The 21,488-nt window shown below is 41.5% G+C and overlaps 2 protein-coding genes across 5 annotated transcripts; both read right to left on the bottom strand.

Annotated features, from left to right (window-relative positions):
• Positions 1–520: 520 nt before the first annotated feature.
• Positions 521–8,696, bottom strand: trim25 (tripartite motif containing 25). 3 transcript variants are annotated; one of them, XR_007031306.1, is made up of 11 exons: positions 8,545–8,696; positions 7,639–8,254; positions 7,263–7,358; positions 6,150–6,383; positions 5,531–5,699; positions 5,206–5,262; positions 5,005–5,091; positions 4,295–4,429; positions 3,806–3,865; positions 2,392–3,718; positions 521–2,348 (listed from the first exon to the last, which is right to left on the bottom strand). XR_007031306.1 is itself a non-coding variant. In XM_035636358.2 (10 exons), the coding sequence occupies exons 2-10, from the start codon at positions 8,233–8,235 to the stop codon at positions 3,189–3,191; spliced, it is 1,965 nt and encodes a 654-aa protein (XP_035492251.2). In that variant the 5' UTR covers positions 8,236–8,254; positions 8,545–8,696; the 3' UTR covers positions 521–3,188. The 3 variants fall into 3 exon arrangements, 2 of the variants coding, with proteins under 2 accessions (XP_035492251.2, XP_035492252.2); XM_035636358.2 differs by having other exon boundaries at positions 521–3,718; XM_035636359.2 differs by lacking the exon at positions 4,295–4,429 and having other exon boundaries at positions 521–3,718.
• Positions 8,697–9,467: 771 nt separating this feature from the next.
• rasal3 (RAS protein activator like 3) lies at positions 9,468–20,730 on the bottom strand. 2 transcript variants are annotated; one of them, XM_035636355.2, is made up of 19 exons: positions 19,787–20,730; positions 17,667–17,797; positions 17,468–17,546; positions 16,265–16,332; positions 16,070–16,155; positions 15,254–15,383; positions 15,020–15,118; positions 14,258–14,932; positions 13,957–14,101; positions 13,718–13,862; positions 13,359–13,595; positions 13,013–13,214; positions 11,908–11,999; positions 11,695–11,808; positions 11,405–11,591; positions 11,068–11,178; positions 10,720–10,910; positions 10,297–10,381; positions 9,468–9,851 (listed from the first exon to the last, which is right to left on the bottom strand). In XM_035636355.2, the coding sequence occupies exons 1-19, from the start codon at positions 20,397–20,399 to the stop codon at positions 9,741–9,743; spliced, it is 3,501 nt and encodes a 1,166-aa protein (XP_035492248.1). In that variant the 5' UTR covers positions 20,400–20,730; the 3' UTR covers positions 9,468–9,740. The 2 variants fall into 2 exon arrangements, with proteins under 2 accessions (XP_035492248.1, XP_035492249.1); XM_035636356.2 differs by lacking the exons at positions 17,468–17,546; positions 17,667–17,797; positions 19,787–20,730 and adding an exon at positions 16,840–17,401.
• Positions 20,731–21,488: the final 758 nt, after the last annotated feature.

Raw genomic sequence — 21,488 nt, 5'->3', positions numbered from 1 at the left:
AATCTATTTGTTATGTTCCCTCAACATTCTCTAAATAAATAATCGAGCTAATCTGCACAAAATATGATCTTATGTGGCAAAAACAGCAATTACCATTCCAACAACATAAATTGATTGATTTACTGTCAAAACAGGTACTGCTGATGATGTATTTTAAGTCACAGTAATAGTTTGAATTTTAGTTGAAATAGCCAGTGATGCATGATGTCCATGTAGTGGACAGATTAATCATAATTTCCTTCCAACATAAAAATCTATATTTGGAAATGTAAAATGTAAACAATATTCCTCCTCAGATGTTATTTGGTGTTACTAGATTTTTTTTTTGCTCAAAAGATTTCCCTGAGCTGCTCAGCATTTCTGGTCACCCGTCAGCCATCTTGGTTTTGACACATTTGTTTTGCACTTACAGTGGATGGCCAGTGCGTGACAGTGTGTGGGATGACATTAACCATCAGATAGCTTTTCAATAGCTGTCGACTGTAGTGACCACTATGCGTGAAAAGAGGAAGGAAGACAATTTTAGGGAGAGAATTTCTTTATTTTTATTAATACATGCAAGTCATTTGTTAATCTTTTTAAATGTAAAGACGTATAAACATACTGTAACCACATATACTTAAACTCCTGTGGAGTAAACCAAATTAAATCACTACAGCAATGACTTAATATATGAACCTGCAATTTAAATTTACCTGTTTCACAGGGGAATCAAACGTAGGAGGGTTACACAAAGGCTGATTCAGTCTTAACTTAAGGCGGCACACAGTTAGAGTCCAGTGTGCTGAGACACTTGAACTCAGATGTAGTTATTCATTACGTCCAAATGTTTCAAGTCCAGCATGGAACAATCACAACAGATCAACAAAATCTTTATTTTAGCCGCTGGAGTCTGACGTTGATCCAAAATACATTTCTACCAGACACAAACAGAAGCAAAAAGTAATTAAGTCAAAAGTTACAAACAAACATAACTGCTTTATTCCGCTAATCACAGACACCCATGTTATTTAAGATAGGTAGTAAGCTTCAACACAATATGAGGAGTTGGGAAACACATTGTGGTATGGTACAGCCCTCAATAAGTTCACAAAGCTGTCTGTACCAAACCTATATTTTCCATTGTGAATATGAGCGACAGTAAATGGTGAAAACCACACATTTCACTGTACAGGTTCAGACTTTGCGTGCAGTGATTCATCGTGCCCTTTAATGCCGGCAGGTCACCTAATAAACTAAGGCCCAGACCTAAAGTGCACTGGCAGAGATGTTTCACAGAGCTCTTTTCAATTAACCGACAGTTAACGGATTCATTCCCCAGGGCGATCATCCTGTTTGAACCTTCTCAAGCTTATGAGTCAGTCACTGTGGACAACAGTGTCTTCTGTGTCTCTTAAATACAGGGACGTTGGTCCTCAGCCTACCTTTGTCAAAACAGCAAAGAGAACCACGTTAAAACTTCACTGTACATTTGCTGCAGTACATGTTGTGAAGACAGATCTCTACTGCTCGACACCCGTACAGTTTGTCATTTCACATCTTTTCGCATCTGCAAGATGAGCGTGCTCGTGTGAATCACACCAGTGTGCTTCAACACGCATCTTACAGGCCGGGGTAAACTTTGTAACAAACAACAAATAATTCTCCCCTGTGAAACTGCATCAAACTACTTTCCTGCCACCGAGGTAAAAGCCAACAGAGCAATGTGATGGCCTCTTGGTGTACTGTGCCTACCATAGATATAAAACAGTATAGCATTTTATTTCCATGGGGTGTACCATGCAAGCATGACGTCCAAGGTTTAAATCCGGCCATGGACCATTGCTGCATCATCCCCTCCACTCTCTCTTTTCTGCTCAAGATAGTATTCCTTACCTCAAACTCGGAGGCAAATGGCCTTTTAAACAAAACACAAAAAGAGAGCGATCGTCAGATCTTAAAACCAGAGTCTACCTGACCTCTGTTCTCATCAGCCGAACCAGCCAAACATTTGAGGAAGTGAGCAAATAGAGGTGGGCGATAGAAATGATATATTCATTCAATGAAAAAAAGAAAAAGATATGATTAAATATATTTTCTGTAGGCTACATGGCTTGTGTAAATCGAATAGCATAACTGAATGCTCAGAAAGGGATAGTTGAACACAGAACATGCTGTTGTCTAGATGGCATACATACATGTTCTTTCAGAGGAAGCAAAAGTGAGAGATCCACAGATATATAAGCATTATTACTGACAAGATTGGATTCATTTTTTCTACATTTCAGTCCATAGAGATGAATCATTTTCACATTCTGAATGTTTAAGGTCACTAGAAATTACTCATTGTGATGGGGGGAAAAACTTGTCTGATATCACGGAGGAAAAGATTTGAACTGACATTTTTTTGACTGATATCACGGAGGAAAAGATTTTAACTGACATTTTTTGACTGATATGACGGAATCTTTTGATACACCCACCTCTATATCCTTAACAGCCACACTCCAAAACAATCAGAATCTTTTCACATGCAGACTTCATATCGAAACACTGCACTGTGTGATGAATTCACTTCTGTACGTACTCACAATCATCACCATTCTACAGCGCGTAATACATAGTCTGCACAGTTAATACAGGAGACACATTGACACAAAAACTATGCTGCAAGTGGCCAGTGAGTCATGTGTGTTCTGTTACAGTAAGACTGACACGTACGTGCATCACAGTCACATGCGACGCAGGATATGCAAGTTATTTTGCTTCTCCAATGTTTGGGGAAACCTGACAAAGCCCAACACTCTGCCATCGTAGAGGTCCCAGAACCACAAATCCAGCTGCTGTAAATCAGTTAGCATAGCATAGGTAATGCTAACAGCTAATGACTTTAGCTACGGCAAGCTGGTAACTGTCGACACCAATTCCAGATGTGACGCTCAAAGCTGTATGCGCACTAATATTCTCAGAATAACCACAACCATATATTCCCACATTTTCTTAGTTTGAAGCAGATTTAACAGAAGGCTACATCACTGTGTGCAGTACGCACTGACAGTGGGGCTCATCATCCTCTAACCTCAATTATGCCAAGAGCAGGCAACAAGTTTTCCATTGTTCTATGCATGGAAATGACAAAAAAAAGAAAAAGAGTGGACTGTGTGTGTGTGTGTAGTTGCATATGCAATTGTATGTGCATATGCTCCTCATTACTGCATCTTGCACAAAGAAATGGATGAACCACTTGAGAACATCCAGAAAGCTGGAAACACTGCTTCAGTAAAGGGAAACGCAAAGCAGTGGAAGGGATACGCCCTGTCTGACACGTTAAAGAATGTAACCACGCCGCCCTCAAGATCCAACAGCACACCAACGCGCTTTGGATTGGGATTGGCCAGCACGGTCTCGCTGCTGTTATGCCAAGCTGACAGCTTGACGTTAAACCACTCAACACACCAGGACTGGGCATTGCGGCCCAGTCGACTGTTGGGACCTTTGCGGTCAATACTGCGGTAAGCCAAGCCTATGCCAATGAAGTTGTTGCAGCTGAGTCGGACTTCCCAGTAGTGGCGCCCTCTAGAGAAACTCTGAGAGGTGAGCACCTGGGAGCAGACAGCAAATCGTTGAGGGCAGTTGGGGTAGTTTTCCTGCTCATCTGTCACAGACGCCTTAGTAAACTCCTCACTCAGAATGATGCGTCTGTGGGAGGTCTTTGGATCCAAAGTGAGTGCTGTGCCATCTAGAAGAAACAAGACCATTCAAATAACAATAATGGTCGCTGTTGACATATGTGAGGATTATACATACGACAAAATCATAAACTTACATTTCAAGAGGTCGCTTCTTTTTTCAGCAGATGTTATGTTTGAGGGAATGTTTGAAATTTCTACAGCAGAGGAAGACAAAAAGTCATTTGTCAGCAAGCTGACCGATGAAAGCTTTAAAAACAAAATGAGAATTACCATCTTGCAGATGTATGCCCCTGCCAACCAGTAGAATTAGACTTTACATCCACCTAGATAAACAATACATATATATACAAACACACCCAAATTTCAGACTGATCTCTCTGCTGACAAGTTGCACTGTGGGTAATGTGGGCACCAGGTTTTCATGAGAGCAAGAGGTTATGCTTCATCAAATTGGGTCCTTTGCTTTAACTGTCCATCATGACTAGAGGTTATAGGAATGCAATGCTAAATTGGTGCAGAACTTAATTAGAGAGAAAAAAACAACCACCAATCAATAAAAAGCCATCTACAGCTGTTACTATTAATGTGCATCTCGACATCTGTTCAGTGCAGATTGTGTCTACCTGGTCTCTGATTGGGTTGAGGGGCGGGACACCCTTTGGCTTTGTTTTTCCCACCAAGCAACAGATTTTCCATCGAATGGGTTAAGTTCACATTTCCCATCGTGCCTTTAGTGGATTGTGTTTTTTTGGTTTCTTCTGAAGGAAAAGCAAAAAGGCACAAGTTTGTCTTATAGCTGACATGAAAATCCTGAGGAGAGGTTACAAGTCTTTTTTTTAGCATCAATTATTCAGAACAAAATAAGGAACAATTAATGCTTAAGTTTGGAAAAACTGGGGGGGGGGGGGGGGTCATCAGATTTGATTGTTCGGACAGATAACACCTGTCATCACAATTGGATTCAAATGAAATGATTGGTCCAAAGAGGTGCGTGTTGTCACATTTTTCAGTCTCATAAATCTCACAACTCATTAACAAGCGCAAGGATAAAGAAAATATGTATATGGGCAGTAATGTAATATATATATCTTGGCCAGAGGATTGTGTGCTTGTGTAAGAGCCCATCGCTCACAGCAAACAAGAAGCTGTGAAGCTGTGAAAAACAAAGACTTATGTCATAGATAAATGATCCTCTCTGACAGTTAAATTTAACCCTAAAGTGATTGTGGGACTAAATGTGTTCCGTGTAATAGCATCAACTGGGTGTACCTAATAAACCGGAAATGGAATTCTCTGATCTATTAATTTGATAAATAAATGAACATTTTTTTACTTGGAGGCTTCTTCTTTGGGCCTGCTCTGGGTTGTGAGCTCGGATCTCCACCTTGGAAGTTGGGAGGTCTGGGATGACCAGGAGGCTCTGAAATAGGAAGAGAAAGGGCAAAAAGAAATGGCGTTTCTGTTCTTGAACTCTTATTTGTCTTCTTTCATCAAGTCTTTCTCATAAAGAATGTGTGCTGATATATGAACATACCATAGTCTTGGAAAGCGTTGATGGGTCTAAATCCTGAGGCAGAAGCTCCCCATTCACCTGAGAACATTTCAGACTATGTCATTACGATTGTCTTTTTATTTTTTATTTTCATCCACATGACTTTAAACAGGTACCCAGGGGGATCCCAAGACACCACCACTGTTCCAGTTTGACGAGCTACATTCAATTTTCTGCTCCGATTTCAGACTCACAGGAAGTTACAATGTCAGTGTTTATTTCTGCAACAAAATTGGGCACAATTGACTTCACTATACTTTCTTAATGCTTCTTCAGTTGTTACACCTCCTACTTTATGTGTATTCACCTGGTTTCATCATTTGCAGTCTGGCTTCAACAGGCTGATTAAAAAGCTCAGTCAGATGCTCCTTCAAGCCAGCAGCAAAGGCCTCGTTCGCCATCACCCTCTTGGAGTCCAGGTAGATTCGAGGGGTGTAAGGGTCAAAGTTTACAGCTGAGGGCAGGTTGAATGACGCCTGTGAAAGGATGAGCATTTTCATAATGCGGAAAATGGCCCAGGCCTGGGTTGGAATTTACGTTTCACACATACATGTTGCTTTGTAGGACTGCTGGCTATTCTAATGCGTGGTTCCAACTTGTACATCCTATCCTGTAACTTATTAGGCTTTTGGTTGAACCAGGTCTGTGACATGCATGCTATACAGTACATCATCAGCTGTACCAGATTTCGATGCCCATCCCCAACTACCAACATTCAGCGAATACCAGTATCAGAGATGAAGGCCAACCCTTCTCTCTAAATGTACTTTTCCTACCATCTAGGTTGCTTATGATTTCCTCACTTAATTACTCAAAATCAATCAAGTGAACAGACTTGAGTCCATGATCTCAGCTTTTACAGTTGACATGTTTCACTATCATTGTGCTGTAATGCAGCTGTGCGCGTTGACGATTGGTCATCTCACCTGTAGGAAGGCCAGTGATGTGGACTGACCAAGCAGACTGCGGATATCCTCTTGAGCTTTGCTCATGTGATCGATGTTCTCCGTGAACTTCTTTGTGAGACCACGGAGTTTGGTCTTACCACTCTCCAACTCTTGACTCACTGCGTTCAGAGCGACGCTCTCCTCGTGGGTCAACATGTCACGCATCTGCTGATATTCGGCTGCCAAAGCTTGCTTCCTGTTGGCGGCTGAGTCCTAGAGGGGACCATCATGGTAGGATTCGTTATCAGATCAGAAACAGAAACAGGTCAGTTGTCTTGCACTTAAAAAATTAAAAAAGGTTATTATTATTTCTTTTCTATGTTCAGAATGTGAGATATTGTGAGGAATAACTAATAATGGTATGTCTCATGTAAGGCTGAGAATGTGAAGATATATCCAGCTCATGGTTTTACAAGAAAAAGTTGAATCAAGGGCAACTGGACTTGGTTGTAGATACTTGTAGATACTGAAATTGGCAGCAGTTAATTACAATTTTTGTATCGATACCTTAACAATACTTGTAACTAGAGCCCGACTGATATGGATTTTTGGGGGCCGTTGCCAATAATGATTTTAGTGAATACAAGATTCCCGATACCGATGCTTCTTTTTTTTTTATGTCAATGACTAAGATGGCCGCTCCTGTGGCTCTTGTGTTTTTAGCCTCGTTAGCAACCGTTAGCAGAGCAGCTTTCAGTCTGCAGCCACACACACACACTCTAAGCTCAAACTCTTCTTTGTTTTTGTTTTGTTAACAATAGGGTTGCCAAATGTTAAGGGATAGGGATGTTAAATAATGAATCTTGGCTCACTACATCTGAGCTTTTTTTAACGTCTGGAGTGCATAAACCACAGTTATGAACTTATTTTTAAAATACAAAAAATGTGAAATTATTATCGCTCATCTGTATCGGACTCGGCCATGACAAGCAGGTAAGTATGGGTTATTGGTATTGGCTGAAAAAATCCATATCGTGCATCCCTTATCTAAATACGTGCTTTTTTGGACTTACGGGCCACTAATTTAACCCTCTGCTTACCGTTTGTGAAGTAGAGAACAGTTCATTTCGTAACAAATGCTTAGGAACTTACCATCAACACATCCTGCATGTCCATCATTTGATGTATAACAGTCCTGTTATGTGAAATCTTCCCATCCAGCAAATCCAACTTATCTATCAGGTCTTGCTACAAATGGAGAAACATGATACGTGTATTTAACACACACACACACACACACAAAGTCATGGTGCAAGTTCTAACTTTGGGTCCCAATTGTCGATTTCAACAAAGGACCAGGTTCTTGAGGCTCAGCATCCCCACCACAGGGTCCTTTCTGCAAAACAAGCCCTGTGGGAATTGTTGATAGCAATGCATGCTGAAACTATTAGTGTGGCTAGAGAAACACCAGAGATTAAGTGACAATTCCTTTTTCTTAATTGTGGGTGATACCGAGACAGACACAGACCTCTTTCAGCGTCCTCTGCTCCTCAGGAGAAGTGAAGGGACAGCCTTTGTGGACTTGTTGGAGGCAGAGGCTGCAGATCGGGCGGACATGTTGTTTGCAGAAGAGCTCCATCAGCTTGTGGTGGTCCGGGCAGATGCGCTCCGACAGGTCCCCGACAGGCTCACTCAGCTGGTGGGGACGGAAGATTGGGTTTTCCCGGTGAGGACGCAGGTGCTCCTCACAGAACGAGGCCATGCAGGTGAGGCAGGTCTGGGACGCCTCTGCCTCCATGCAGGTATCACACCGTATGACATCCTTTCCCTCGGCTTCCTGCTCCTCTCCTAACAGACAGACGTCGCTCTTGTTCGACCTCAGGTTGAAGGTCTCCACCACGGTGCTGAGGACCGTGTTTTTCTTCAGCTCCGGTTTGGTGCTGAAGTGGGTCCGACACTGGGGACAGCTGTAGGCTTCCTTCCAGGTGGCGAGCAGGCAGCTCCGGCAGAAGTTGTGTCCGCAGGGGATGGTCACCGGACAGTCGAAGGGGCTCAGACAAATGCTGCAGGTCAGCTCATCCTCCAGACCCTTCAGAGAGAACGGAGTGTCGTCCGTCGTCGCCATGTTCAGAGCTCAGGCGAGGCTGCGGGGGAGAAACGAAACTTAACTTGTGAGGCGCGAGAAAACGAAAGTAAAGAGTCAACATTTTATTTCCTAGTTTTAATAGCGGCCGTTTTCGTCTAGTGCGGTGTGCTTTGTTTCACAAACAGCAGTCCTAATGTAGATACACGTCTTTTGAGAGCAGGTCCCAATGTAAAGCGCGACGCCGCGATAGATGTTCAAATTGTTATCCACACATTTAAATCATCGACGAACGCGGATATGGCGAGTGAACAACCACGACACATTTCGGACAAAAATCTCCCACCATACCTCGAGTTGTCACGTGCACAGCGAACGCAGAATAATAAGGCAGTCCGCGTCCACGTCCACAAAGTCCGACGACAGCTTCCTCAAACGCGACCCTGCGTCAACAACTATTGAAAGAGAGCCAAGCGCAATGACACATCAAGTATGTGGACCAGACGCGTCACGCCCACTCCAGCGGGTGTGTGTGGCGTGCGCGCGCATGGACGTAGCACTGGGGGGACAAAGGGGACAGACTACCCAGGGCCCACGGGGTGTAAGTAATTAGTGTCATAACATTGATTAAACATTGGCTGAATACATTGGTTGAGACAGCACCGGCCCTGGCAATGTTGGCGCCCTGGGCCAGATTTTTGATCGGTGTGTGTGTGTGTGTGTGTGTGTTCGTGCGTGCGTGTTAAGTTATATTTTTCTGTTATGTTTCATCATTTTTTTTAGTTAAGATCATTTGATCAATTATGACTCAAAGGTTTTCTCATGATTATCATTCCTGAGGAAGTGATGCACCCCCGCCCCTGTGGAATTGGATTCTTCCGAAAAAAAAAGTGTCAGGATTTCAGGTTGGCTGTACCATGGAATTCTTTTTTGTATTTTGTATTATTTTTCTCTGGATTGGGTTGAAATTTGTACTGAACATCCGAGACACCCTAAGGATAATCTACAACATGTATTCATGGAAATAGTTCTTGCTGAATGTTTACAGTAATCAAATGAAGTTTACAGTATATAAGAATCTATCATTTAAAAATAATGCCTCCAATAGTTTTCACTTCCTTGCAGCTAAAATTTTATTCTGTGTAGTTCTACTACAGCTTTTGCTAAATATATCTTCAGAGTTAAAAAAACAAACAAAAAAACACACTTTTTGTGATATTTTGACTGTATTATTTGATTTAATTGCACACTGCAGAATACAAAGACAGAAACACTTCAGGTTGAATTTCTTTTATTTATCAGAAAGGTTTTTAAGGTAAACACATCTGTTACCGAGATACAGTAAAAGCTGAAATATAGACACATTGTGTAGGTTCCATGTTCTCCTTAGTTAGAGTTTGCCCACTTGCATCTTTTTTGAATATCTAAATATAATAAAACTACATCTAACCAGGAAAAACACATTGCAACTTCAGTCAGTGGTTTCCACATGTACTGTAAATACTGTATGTATTTATACAAAATTGTGACACAGAAGCTTCCAGGGTTCATTTGCTGTTGATGTGTGGCTTTTCAGGATGCTGAATTTTGTTTTGGCCACTGTTGGAGGCCTCACTGAGCTGGTGAAGGTCCCTAAGCAGGCCAGCAAACTGTTCCTCCTGTGAGCACATATAGAAGACAGCCATTAATATTATTTAGTCATCTCACTCATACAGTATGCAACTGGACTAATGTATACTGTCAAGTAAGGGGTTTCAGCCACAATACCTCTGTAGTAAATACCTCAGTGTTGTGGAAAAGCTGCATCGAATGTGAATGTTTACCACAACATGAACTGATAGTTAAAGGGTTGGTAAGCGATTTTGGAGAAAATTTGTTTCTCTCTTTTGTTGTTGATCGATTTGTCTGTTTAGACTGGGTTTCAAACCCGCAGTATGGGTATGGGAAACCGACACTCTAACCATTAGGCCAAAACCCAAGTTGTATTGTTGTTCACTAGCACCCTTACTTAAGGTGTCGGCAAGGGATGTTTATACCGCACACAGTGTTGTGTGGTGCGGTCTTTACCATTTTTTGTTTTCAGTGGTCCAATGTCTTTCTTACCAGTACGTTCATTCGCTCAGATGCTGCAATGGCAACACTTAGCTTCTTCTCATCCTCCTCTCTTTCTTCCTCAATCACACCCAGCCTGTGACAGATTAAGACAGAAGAAGGGATGCACATAAACAAGAACAGAACGGACTTCCGTTACAGATGATAAGAAGACATAAAATAATTCACTGATAATTAGTCATAGCAATTCATATAGACTACTGCTCTCTGCGGCTTATTTAAAAGACATTATCAACAACTTCATTCATTTTATGAGATTCAATAAAGTTATCAAGTTTAGAATACACAGTGTGTGCAGACTGAATACATATAAACACATAAATGCAATCAAAATCAAAATCATTTTGTTCGAAGACTGACTATACTTGCTTGCCACTGGAGTATGCAGACTACTGTTAAATTCCACAATGTTACCTGAAGGTGGCGCTGGAAAGCTGCTCCTCTCTTACAGACAACAGATCACGGAGCTCGTTCACCTCAGCCAGCAGCATTGCATTTTGGTCCTGGCTTTGGATGATGAAGTCCTCCAGGCGCTTTGCCATGTCCAGCTCACGCTCTGTCACCTGCTCTATCCCCAGACGAAGCTCTGACAGATCTTGAGCATGCTGGTGTGTAAATCACAACACATCACCATTTGTGACAAGTGTGATAAGATAAGATGACCCTTTATTAATCCCACAAAGTGGAAATTTGTGATAATGAAATCATACACTATTCAACAAGAATTAAGTCACTATTGGGTGGGTAGAGGGTTTGACATACCCTATCAAGTAAGTTGAACTCCTCATTCTCAGTCTTCATCTCACTTGACTCTTTGTTGTGGCTGTTTTTGATCCAGGGTACTGGTGCATGTGTGCGTTTGACACTGGCACTCTGAAACAAGATTAAAGATTGTCTACATAATTCCTACTAGTAAACCAGCCATGGCCATACTATCTCTGTGACAAAAATATCAAAAACACATGTATTATTGAATTTACAACATGAAGTATTTCAATAAAGCCTCCTTGAAAAAGTATTGATTGCAGTGTCATGTACACATGACTTGCAGAGTGCAGCAGCCCAAATAGCTAGGCTCACAGTTTTGGTTTGTACTCACAGTATTTGGTGGTGAGATAAGTGGCTGGTTGGTCTCCATCTCTTGTTCAAGGTCAGATAATGGTAGTGCTTCAGAACTCGTCTGTCTCTTCAAGTTATGTTTTGCATGACCAGGACGTCTATGGGGAGCACTCTGAGTTCTTTTGACTGGCTTCCCCTCTTTTATATTCTTCCGAGTCCTACCATCCCTTTTGAATAAATTAATAAAGGTATGAATTATTAAATTGTCATACATCGTTTAGTGGCATTTGCCAAAATCTGCAAATCAAGTATTGTTCACTATCATCATACCCATCTCGTAGGGTTTTGGAGTCCACAGAAAGCTGTTGGAGGGATGACTGGTGAGGGCTGTACTTGCCCAAGTCTTTAGGAGGAACATACACTGGCTTGTCTTGTCCCATTTGGCTGCAAGAAAGAGCCTGCTTAAGTAACAACACTATGCTCAAGCCGGTAATGCCTCACATGTTGCTGGCTAGACATATAAGATATAGGCTTTCAACATACCTGCTAACTATGATCCGAGGCGCTTCAGGGCCGAGTGACTCTGAAATCTGGTTCAGAATCGATGGCAGAGGCTGCAGCTTGTCGATTGTGTCCTAAGGAAGACAGAAATTTTAGACACTATTTAGTGAAGTCATTAAAGGTGTCATGAGTATCTCAATACCTTGTATGGATAAGAACATTTGCATTTCCAAAAGGTGTACATGCAAACATCAATCAGAATATATCCAGCTGCGCTGAATTACGACTGGAGCCAGTCTGGCGGGTCGAAATGAAAATGTCTGTTTGCCAACTCTTTATTCAAAGAACATCAAGATAAGATATGTGTATGTGTATGTGTCACAAACCATTTGATACATGTAATTCAGCACATTACTTTGTTGGTTTTGATATACTCAAGTTTGCTTTATACACTCTAATTAGGTGTATTACCACATGGAGAACATGAATTCTAAAATGCCACTACAACCTACATTTTGTCCACACCATGTGTTTTAGGTTAGGGTTAATGTGTCAGCATACTAATCTTCAGAAGTGCTTGTAGGATGTTCAAATAGCTTTGGAAACCATTATCCGACATATTTCGAATGTCAGAAAGTCTAAGTTTGTCAAATTCTGTAACTTTCTGGAATCAGCGATCAAACAGTAACACCCACTTTGTGCAGTGACTGGCCAGGTATGTGGAGGTGAGAAAGTAAGTATTTGACGTTCTTTCTCTGGCTTTCTTTTTTATTTCTTTTCATGTTTCCAGCCGTTTACAATACTATGAGTGCTTTTTGACAGTGACTGTCTGAAAATGTATCATCCTCATATTTGAATGATTGTGTCTTGTCTCTCTCTTTGACAGCCACCTTGTTCTCCAACTGTGTGTGGCCATGGTGTGGACATGTTGTCTGACTGCATCCCTAAGGGTTCGGAAGCACAGCTGCTGAGCCAAAAGTTATTGAGGTTGCGGTATTTCCTGCGCAATAGTCTCCAAATTGGCTCATGGACACTATAAAGTATGACTGAACAGCTTGCTGTCACACAAGCTTCAAGTGATACTATGAGAGTAACTCAGACCTTTACAATTAAATAACAAACTGGACCCATTGGTTTTCCCTCCTACCTGGTCCTTCTGATAGATGATGTCTACCAGCAGGCCATGGAGCACGGCAAGGCGTAGAGGCAGATCCACATAGCCATCAAAAGAAGTCATTGGGATTTCGTTGTCTAGACTGGACACTGTTTGAAGAAAAGTCCTCATTCCATCCCAGTGTTGCTGCAGAAATTCATTCATAAAAAGCATGTACTCTTCCTTCTGGCCAAACCTGAATCAGAATGAAAGATTCAATTTACTTAAATTCAGGTAAACTATGATGTCATCATTCTCATTCCTTTAAACCTGTTTTCTTGTGTCAAAACATATTTTGCTCAGATTGAAATGCATAAAAGTGAGATCAGAAGCTGCTCACAAGGTGAAGTTGGCCAAATTCTGGATGACTTTGGCAGTTAAGGTGAGGGTACGGAGGGTGTTTGACTCTGGATAAGGCTGTGTCAGACCAAAAAGAGAAGGACTGAGGACGGCTGGACATAAGAAGCGAAGGAAGAGGGAAGCAGAGATAAGACGTTGGCCAATCTCTGGTCTACCCTGGTCTTCACACAGCTCCACCCAACTGGAGAAGATCTTGTTCAATTCCTCAGGAAAGGTTCTGAAGGCAAGAAACATGTCAGACATCAGCTCAGTGAATTCCACTCCAAAGAATTACTGCTGGCCCAAGCAATTATTATTTGCTGTTCGCTGTCTTTAACTATGACAAGCTCTCTTTCTCACCCATGGATCTCTATAATCTTCGTCACCACCTCATCACAGGTTTCCCTCAAGTGCTTCTGGTTGTTTGACAGTTCAGAGGCAGGGCATTTACGAGGATCAACTTCACAGCTCTCCAGTGATGCATAGAGACGGATGATAAAGTCTCCTGCAATGAAAAAGAAAAGTACAGTGTTTGCCAAAAAGAAAGTATCAACCAATGCCAATTAGAGGAAGCCATCTTTACAACTGAGCTACTCTACCTAGTGTGTCAATGAGGTACTTCTGGCCAACGAGCTTCATATATTCATCAATGGCTTTAGTGGCCAGTGTGTTCTCTCTGAAGATCAGTGCCTCCCTCTCTCCAAGACGCTCCACCTCTGCACCACCCAAATCAATGAGAAACTCCTGAAGCATACACATCAAGGTAAGAAAGCATGTTATTATTCTTAAACTCTATTACGATTATTGCTTATTGCTATTGAATTATTTCAGAATGTGTTTAAGTGATATTTCTCCACTGTGGGATTTCAAAAATGATGATGCCATTAGTTCATTATTCACCTTGGCTTTGCCAATACTCTGCAGTACATGGACCAGAGCTCCTGCCAGCTTTTCTTTCTCCTTGACATTCAGAAGTGGCTCCAGACTTTTGCACATTTCCATATAATCCACCGTCACATACTCGGCAAACTCTTTGTATTTCTCCATGGGCAACACCTTCAAATTCTGGAAACGGGAATTAATGCGGAGTGATGCCTGTGGTCCCAGTACCTCTTTGTTCCCTAATGTGCCCAAGGTCTTGTATGGAGTGATTGGATACCATTTCTCCTGATAGGTCCGCCCCCTGATATCTGGTAAGGGTAAAGCCACACTGCCCAGTGGGTGCAGACTGGACTCGTCTCTGGAATGGCGCTTTTTCTTGGGGTCCTCCTCACGGAAAAGGTGCAAGGTGATTTGGGAAACACAGGGCAGATTGTCCAGCTCAAAAAATTCACCCCAGAATAGTTGACATCCTCCAGCCACACCTCCACTGGCCCCCAGGCCTCCTGAGGACCCAGTAGAGCTGTCCCCTGCCAAGCTGGAGCGGTTAGATGGCTTGCCAACAGCTCGGCTGCTGGTGCGGGCAAACAGAGTCCCATCCAGGTGTACCTCACAGTAATAACGCCGTTTAGGTGGCAGATCCTTAGCTTCATTTATCCACAGACTCAGGGAGTTCTCTGTACGCTCAATGTTATCCTGTGAACATTGACACATTTAGATATTTTTATGAGAATTTTGTTTTTGCATGACACATTTTGATAACAAAATGTTAATACGGCCTACTTTATTGGGTTGGGCTGCTCGTCTCAGGTCTTCAATCCAACGGTCACGTTCGGCAGCTGAGGAGCAGCCAAAGCAATGGGTGCTCTCTGAGTTTATCACCTGTACGTACATTGAAACCAAAATTACCCTGTTAGCCTTACTAGGATGGGATGTTTCTTTTTTAAGACACATTGGCGAGCACCATATGATGCTCCCTCAGGAACCTTAGGGAGCATGCACAAGTCACGGGCCTACCTCAAAGCAGTACTTTTCCCCCAAAATGGAGCTGTGGACTGGCCTGATTACAGTGCTGATGTCTGGAGTCAGATCTAGTCTCCCCACTGCAGGGACTGGAATTGACACAGACTCCCGGGAACCATAATGCCTTAAAATAGAGGAAAAATTCAGACACAGTGAAAATTATAAAAATGTCAAATTATCATGATTTGTCGAAGGGTAACATTAGTTATTTTTTAACAGATTGCTGGTATATATAAATGGGTTCAATAAATACACCTATATGTTATAAAATATGTCAAAGGAATGCCCTGTACACATTACATTAACTTCCATTAATTTTTGAAGAAATATCCATGGTACCTGGGATAAAACCTATGGATTTTGCTGATCCACTGGCGTTTCCTATTGCGCCACCATCAGGTCCTTATTATCACTTATCTATTGATATATCTCTTTATCTACTGCAACAAAATCCCTCAAGCAACTATTAGATAATTCCCAAAAATTTATTTGGTGTCACCATCAGTTCAAAATTTCATATTGTCCTATACATCGATGTAATTTTTTCAAATTAGTGAAAGTAAACATGCTAACATGAACATTAGATTGTGAACATAATAATCAGAATGTTAATTCTGTCATGGTGATGACAGAATCACAGTTAATCCAACTGGCATTAGTATTTAGCATAGCGTCACAGAGATGCTAGTGTGTATATATTTTACATATATATTTTATATTTTAAATCTGATATTGTTGAGTACAGAGTGTACAGTGTCAGGACTTATGAACTGTAATCCCTTTTGCTTAACAAATCACAATGTACTGCACCTGCTTCCTTTGCTTTGTCCCATTTGGTTTAGTTGGGTGTTGCTATTTCTCTTGGCCTTGTTCTCCAGACGTCGCTTGATCAGTGCCTAAGGGCGAAGAAGGCAAGCATATTGTTTGAGGGCAATTCTGTATTATATCAACAGGAAAAGTGGAGCTTGCAGAAAGATTGATATCTCTTATGTGTAAAATACTCACCCTCACACCACCATCTTGGTTCTTTGGTCGAGGGCCACCTGACAGGCCCACATGGTCAGGACTACATTCTAAGTATCAGGAGAAAACACACCTAATGAAAGAGGCATTGAACTGAAAAAGGTCATTTTTAAGTTATACCACTTTTTTCATGAATCTTTTAGTTTATAACTGCTTCAACTCCACTGGTCGGACACACAATGAAACACTTGTGTGTACGACCAGTGGAGTGATGAAAGAATAAACTAAACATTAGCCAAGGTTGTAATATTAGCAAATAGATGAGCCCATCCAGGAAGTGGTTTTCAGATGTTGCTGTAGCTATCTACGTAAAATTTGGGTTAGGGATGTGTATTTAGCCAGCAGACATTCTTAATTGTGAAAGCTATTCAAAACTGCAGAAGATAGAATTAGTAACGGAAAATATTCTGCCACAATTTCCCCTCATTTTCATTCTCCGTGTCACTGTTTTTATCCTTTAGTTATAAGGTAAATACATCTTTAAGGTCAAAGATCTGAATATACAAGTTAACAACTCAAGAATACTGTCACACAGATGTTCTCAGTCTTTTGCTTACCCAGGGCCCCACCACAAACAAACCAGCGTCTAAATCCCATCATTTAGTCTGCAGGTGTGACAGTCTTGTTACGTCGATCTCTGTCCATGTAACATTGCCCTCCTCTCTTCATCAACGTATGTTGATGGTGACAGCGAGCCAACCAGCAAAAATCAGTGAAGGACCCGTCACTTCCACAGCACAGTCTCTGAGCGTCTTCAGCGCAAAACAGCAGAGTTGAATTGAAGCAGAAAGTGATTGTGCCCTCAGTCTCTCATTGGACTAGTAGCACACACACAGATGCGATGCTATCTTCCCCAAAAAGGAAGCAATTTAATCGTCACTCGCACGCAGTAACATTCAGCTATTTCCTCTGGGACTGTCTGAAGAATCTTAGTGTGGCTGTGATGTCAGAAGCTCTTATGCTGGTCATGTTTGTCCAGTTTCCTGATGGCTTTATTTAAGGTTCGCTGCATATTATTTAATACAGTTATGCATTGTTTTGCTGGATTTATACCTACATACATTAAGTACTGTGTGTGTGTGTGTGTGTGTGTGTGTGTGTGTGTGTGTGTGTGTGTGTGTGTGTGTGTGTGTGTGTGTGTGTGTGTGTGTGTGTGTGTGTGTGTGTGCGTGAGTGATGTATAACCTTTGTCGATATCTGCAAGATTCTGCATGCTGGGGTTGGACAGGGAGCTGCTTTCACGGTTTCGGGTCCACATCGTTGGCTATGAGTAAAAACACACACACACACACACACATTATATCTGTGTAAATGTAGTGTGTGCTTGTGTGTGTGTGTGTGTGTGTGTGTGTGCATGTGCGTGTGTGTGTGTGTGTGTTGGTACCTCCTCCTCTGGGGATATGAGAATTTGTCCATCTTCAAGGTTGCAGTTGCTAATGTCCCATAAGGGGACCTCTTGAGGAGGGGCCCATTGAAGCCGTGGCAGTTCAGTGGGTACAGCTCGTGCTGCTTCATCTGCCACACAAGATGACGTGTGCACACACATACATACATGGGTATTCATCACTACACAGCTTACAAAGACATGACGAAGTTTTTTAGTGCTGTATGCACAAAATGCAATTTCATACTAAATCCATTCTGCAACATAAATAGTAAGAGAATAGTTTTGTTTCCTTTTGAGAACCAAGTGTATCCTTTATAATATATTGCAGGGGCGTTATTGGAGGCACATGTTGGCCCTTGTTTGTTTCTTTTATTTTTGGTAATTATGGCATGTTATCTTCCACAGCACTTGGTCCCTCCCATTTTCGGAACTGCTGGGGCTGCAGATGTTATCGCTCTCCTTTCATGACACACCAGGATGAGTTGCGCACATCCTGTGGTTTCTCTGTAGGTTTTGACTTAATGTACATGTTTTTTCAACATGTATTTGCATGGTGCTTCAGTTTAACATTTTCTCCTTTTTTAACTGGCCATTTCATGTATTTTGTAAAGCAAAATGATGTGTAGATTAACAAAGGATGGAAAATGCAACCATATTAGTTGATCTAAAAGAAAAGATAAAGAGATGGTGGCAGGAAGTTACATTTTCTTCTTGTTCATCAGTTTTTAAAATGGAGGATCTTCTCTGGGCAGCCTCTTTCTCTTTTACAGTGAGATGATTGTCTTTCAGTCTGCTATTTGTCATTGTTCTTCTGTTTCACTGGTCAGTCTGTCACAGTGTACTGTCAGCTGTACATGTCGTGTTTTTGTTAGGCTACCCAGAAGTTTTTAATGTCACTGTAAATGAAAGGTCAGCCAGCCTCTGTAACTGCTGACTGAGGCCACTGCATTTTTTTTTTTAACTATTGTACTGGTAGGCAACTGAATGAAATATTATTATTAAATATAAATGGTTGAAGAACAAATTATTATTTTTTTCGAACCTGTATTGCTGTAACTTTGACTTCCTTCTCAGGAGAGCAGAAGGTTCCTGTGGCAGTGCTTTGCAGAACTTGGGTTAGTGTGGGGGTTGCTTGCTTTTCTTCATTTACAGCTAGATTCAATTTTTGATTTGATCTCTTTTGGAATGATGGTTTTGAACATTTGTCAAGTTCACCACAGGGTGTGATGGTACTGATTTGAGAGGGTCTGGGTTTTGCTTGAGTTAAATTAGTTGGAGAAACAATGACCAGATTGTCTGCATAAAACACACTTCATTTAGGTCTAGTAATGCCACATAATTAAACAAAAACATTTATTTTGTCATATTTTATTTCACAGTACATATTTTGGGAAGGGGTGAAAGTAAATCATATTTTAAAGTAAACCTTGAGTTGAGAATACCAGTGAGTAGCTTGATGTTGATGTTACCACTCATTTCATGATTTATTTTTTAAGATTAGAAAATGTTATTTTTTCAAGCTCCAATTCTATGATAGGGTAACCAAGGGATTTCCGGTAATTATATTTTGTATCCTTCTGGCCCTTTAGTTAGTCTTAAATCTGCTCTTGTGCTTGAGATTTTTGATGTGTTTTCAAAGAGTTTCAAAATGTCCAATTTGAACATGCACCTCATATAACTTCGATTTATGAGTAAATATTTCCCACTTTTCCCTGACTTTAACCTCACAGACTATTCGATTAACTGTTATTATTTCTAGAGATATTTTTTTTTATACCTTTTGCAACTTTATAATGTAATTTAATGTTGTGTTGTGTTGTGTTTGTCAGTGTCCCTTTCTGGTCATTTTAATCATTACATTTGTCTAATATAACACTAGATACTGTAAGAATGCTGTTGTTTGTAAAGAAAGTCACACACAAACCACCTACCCGACAGCCATTTTGATACATGAAAACAAAATGTGGCTCAGTGCATCTTAAATGTCGGGATTCACCTCTCATCCATTCATTACACAATACAACTCTAGTGCTAATTTCAAACATGAAATTGGTAGATTGAGCAAAAAAAAGTAGGTTGATAATATGTTTTAGTACTTTCAGGTTACGTGGCATTACCTGTCAGTAATGTCTGAGTGCTGCTCCGACTCTGCAGCTTGGGCCTCTTGAGCTTCTGGGAAACAGTCCTCAGGTACTTTTTTAGGAGCGCCCCTCCACCCCCTTTCTGTGAAGGGTCTGTGGAGGAGACCCCTGAGGCCTCTGCAGCAGCTGAGGATGAAGCTGCGTTTGATGAGCTAGCTGCACTGGAGGATGGGGACAAGGCTGAGAACAGTGACCCTGGAGGCTCGGACAGGGCCCTCCTGAATGTTTTCTTCCTGGGTCCCTGCTTGGCTCCCTCGCCGCCTTTCCCACTGGATGAAATTTTATCTCCGGGGTCCTCGCTCAGGGCCTTGCGCCAGTTCTGCATCTTGCTCCATTTGTTGGTGGAGGCCTTCTGGATCTTATCCATTGTAGATGTGGAAGAAGCTGCTCCTCCTTCTCCCCCGTCTTTCACCTCATTGAGCGTTCCTTTGGAGCCCGTATGCCAACTGTATGTATTGAGGGGGTCGGCGTTCTCAGATATTTGTCCTGGCAGAGTGTCCACAGGAGGCTCCTTTTCCACCTCAGGTGATCCATGCTCCTTAGGTAGTTGTTGAGCTGCAGGCTCTGAGTCCTTCTCCTCCGTGCCCATTTCAGATTTTTATGGCGTGTGACTCGAATTCTGTTTCTTCTCTCAAAAGTGCAACAAAAAATATCTTAACAGGAGACGCGGCGAGATTTCTACTATCATGGAGATTGTTGTCCGTGTTAAGGATGACAAAGTTGTCTGTGCCTGCACATGCTCTGTCTCTCTGCTTGTCTCATTTCCTGTCTTGCAAAACGTAATCCAGCAACAACATGCGACTCTACTCTTTCTGTGGTTGCTTTGCTCCAGTACCTAACTCCTCTTACACACGGGCTGTTTGCTTCCTCATGAATTGACACAGAGAAGTTCACCTATTTACAGAAATCTCTCACTGTTTGTCTGCTCTTTATGCTTTCATTTAATACTTCCCTCTTTCCTTACTTCTTGTTCTGTGTCAAAGGTTTTCCTCTTTGATGTCCCCATAATGTCTTGAAGATATCAATGTTTTACTTATGCGTCAACTAAACTCAAGGTGCAGTTATCATCTCCCTCCACCTTCACCTCGAGAGTGAACCTGTTTGTCAAATAGGGTTTTACATTCTGAGTCTAAAACACATTCCAAAAGATACTACCTCCTTAATTCATTATTGACAGAAATTCGCAAAAATCGATTATTGAAATACATTAAGTGAGATCTATATTCCTGTGTTCAGAAGTGTACTTGTGGTAATTAGCAAAAGATTCATTTGAGGACAACATCTGTTTTGCCTAACAAAAATGGATGGATGAAGACATAGTTTGACTTTGACTTTTATTAAGTCAATTGTTAATCAATAATGCAGAGTGACTGTATACATCTGTTATCAGCTACCTGTAGGAATATGGACTGTTGACTGTTAACATTTGTTTCCTGTCTAAGCGAAGTTGCACTTCCTGCTGAGATCGGTTTGTTAGACCCTGAAAACCACTTCCTGCCTTCGTAACGCTCTCTGCTCATCTACAGGATATTACTGTGCACCAGTGAGCAGGATGCCCTCACTTATATTAGTTGGAAAAATATAAGTTGACAGCAGCTCTCTGCATATAACAAATGATAATAATAATAATGCTTTTTTAAAAACTCCTTTTTGTGCCTTATCTGATTCCCTCTTTAAG

This window comes from Scophthalmus maximus, chromosome 8, assembly GCF_022379125.1.
Source record: "Scophthalmus maximus strain ysfricsl-2021 chromosome 8, ASM2237912v1, whole genome shotgun sequence".
NCBI lineage: Eukaryota > Metazoa > Chordata > Actinopteri > Pleuronectiformes > Scophthalmidae > Scophthalmus > Scophthalmus maximus.
Note: the sequence above shows the minus strand (reverse complement) of the source record. Positions and strands in the feature narration are given on the sequence as shown.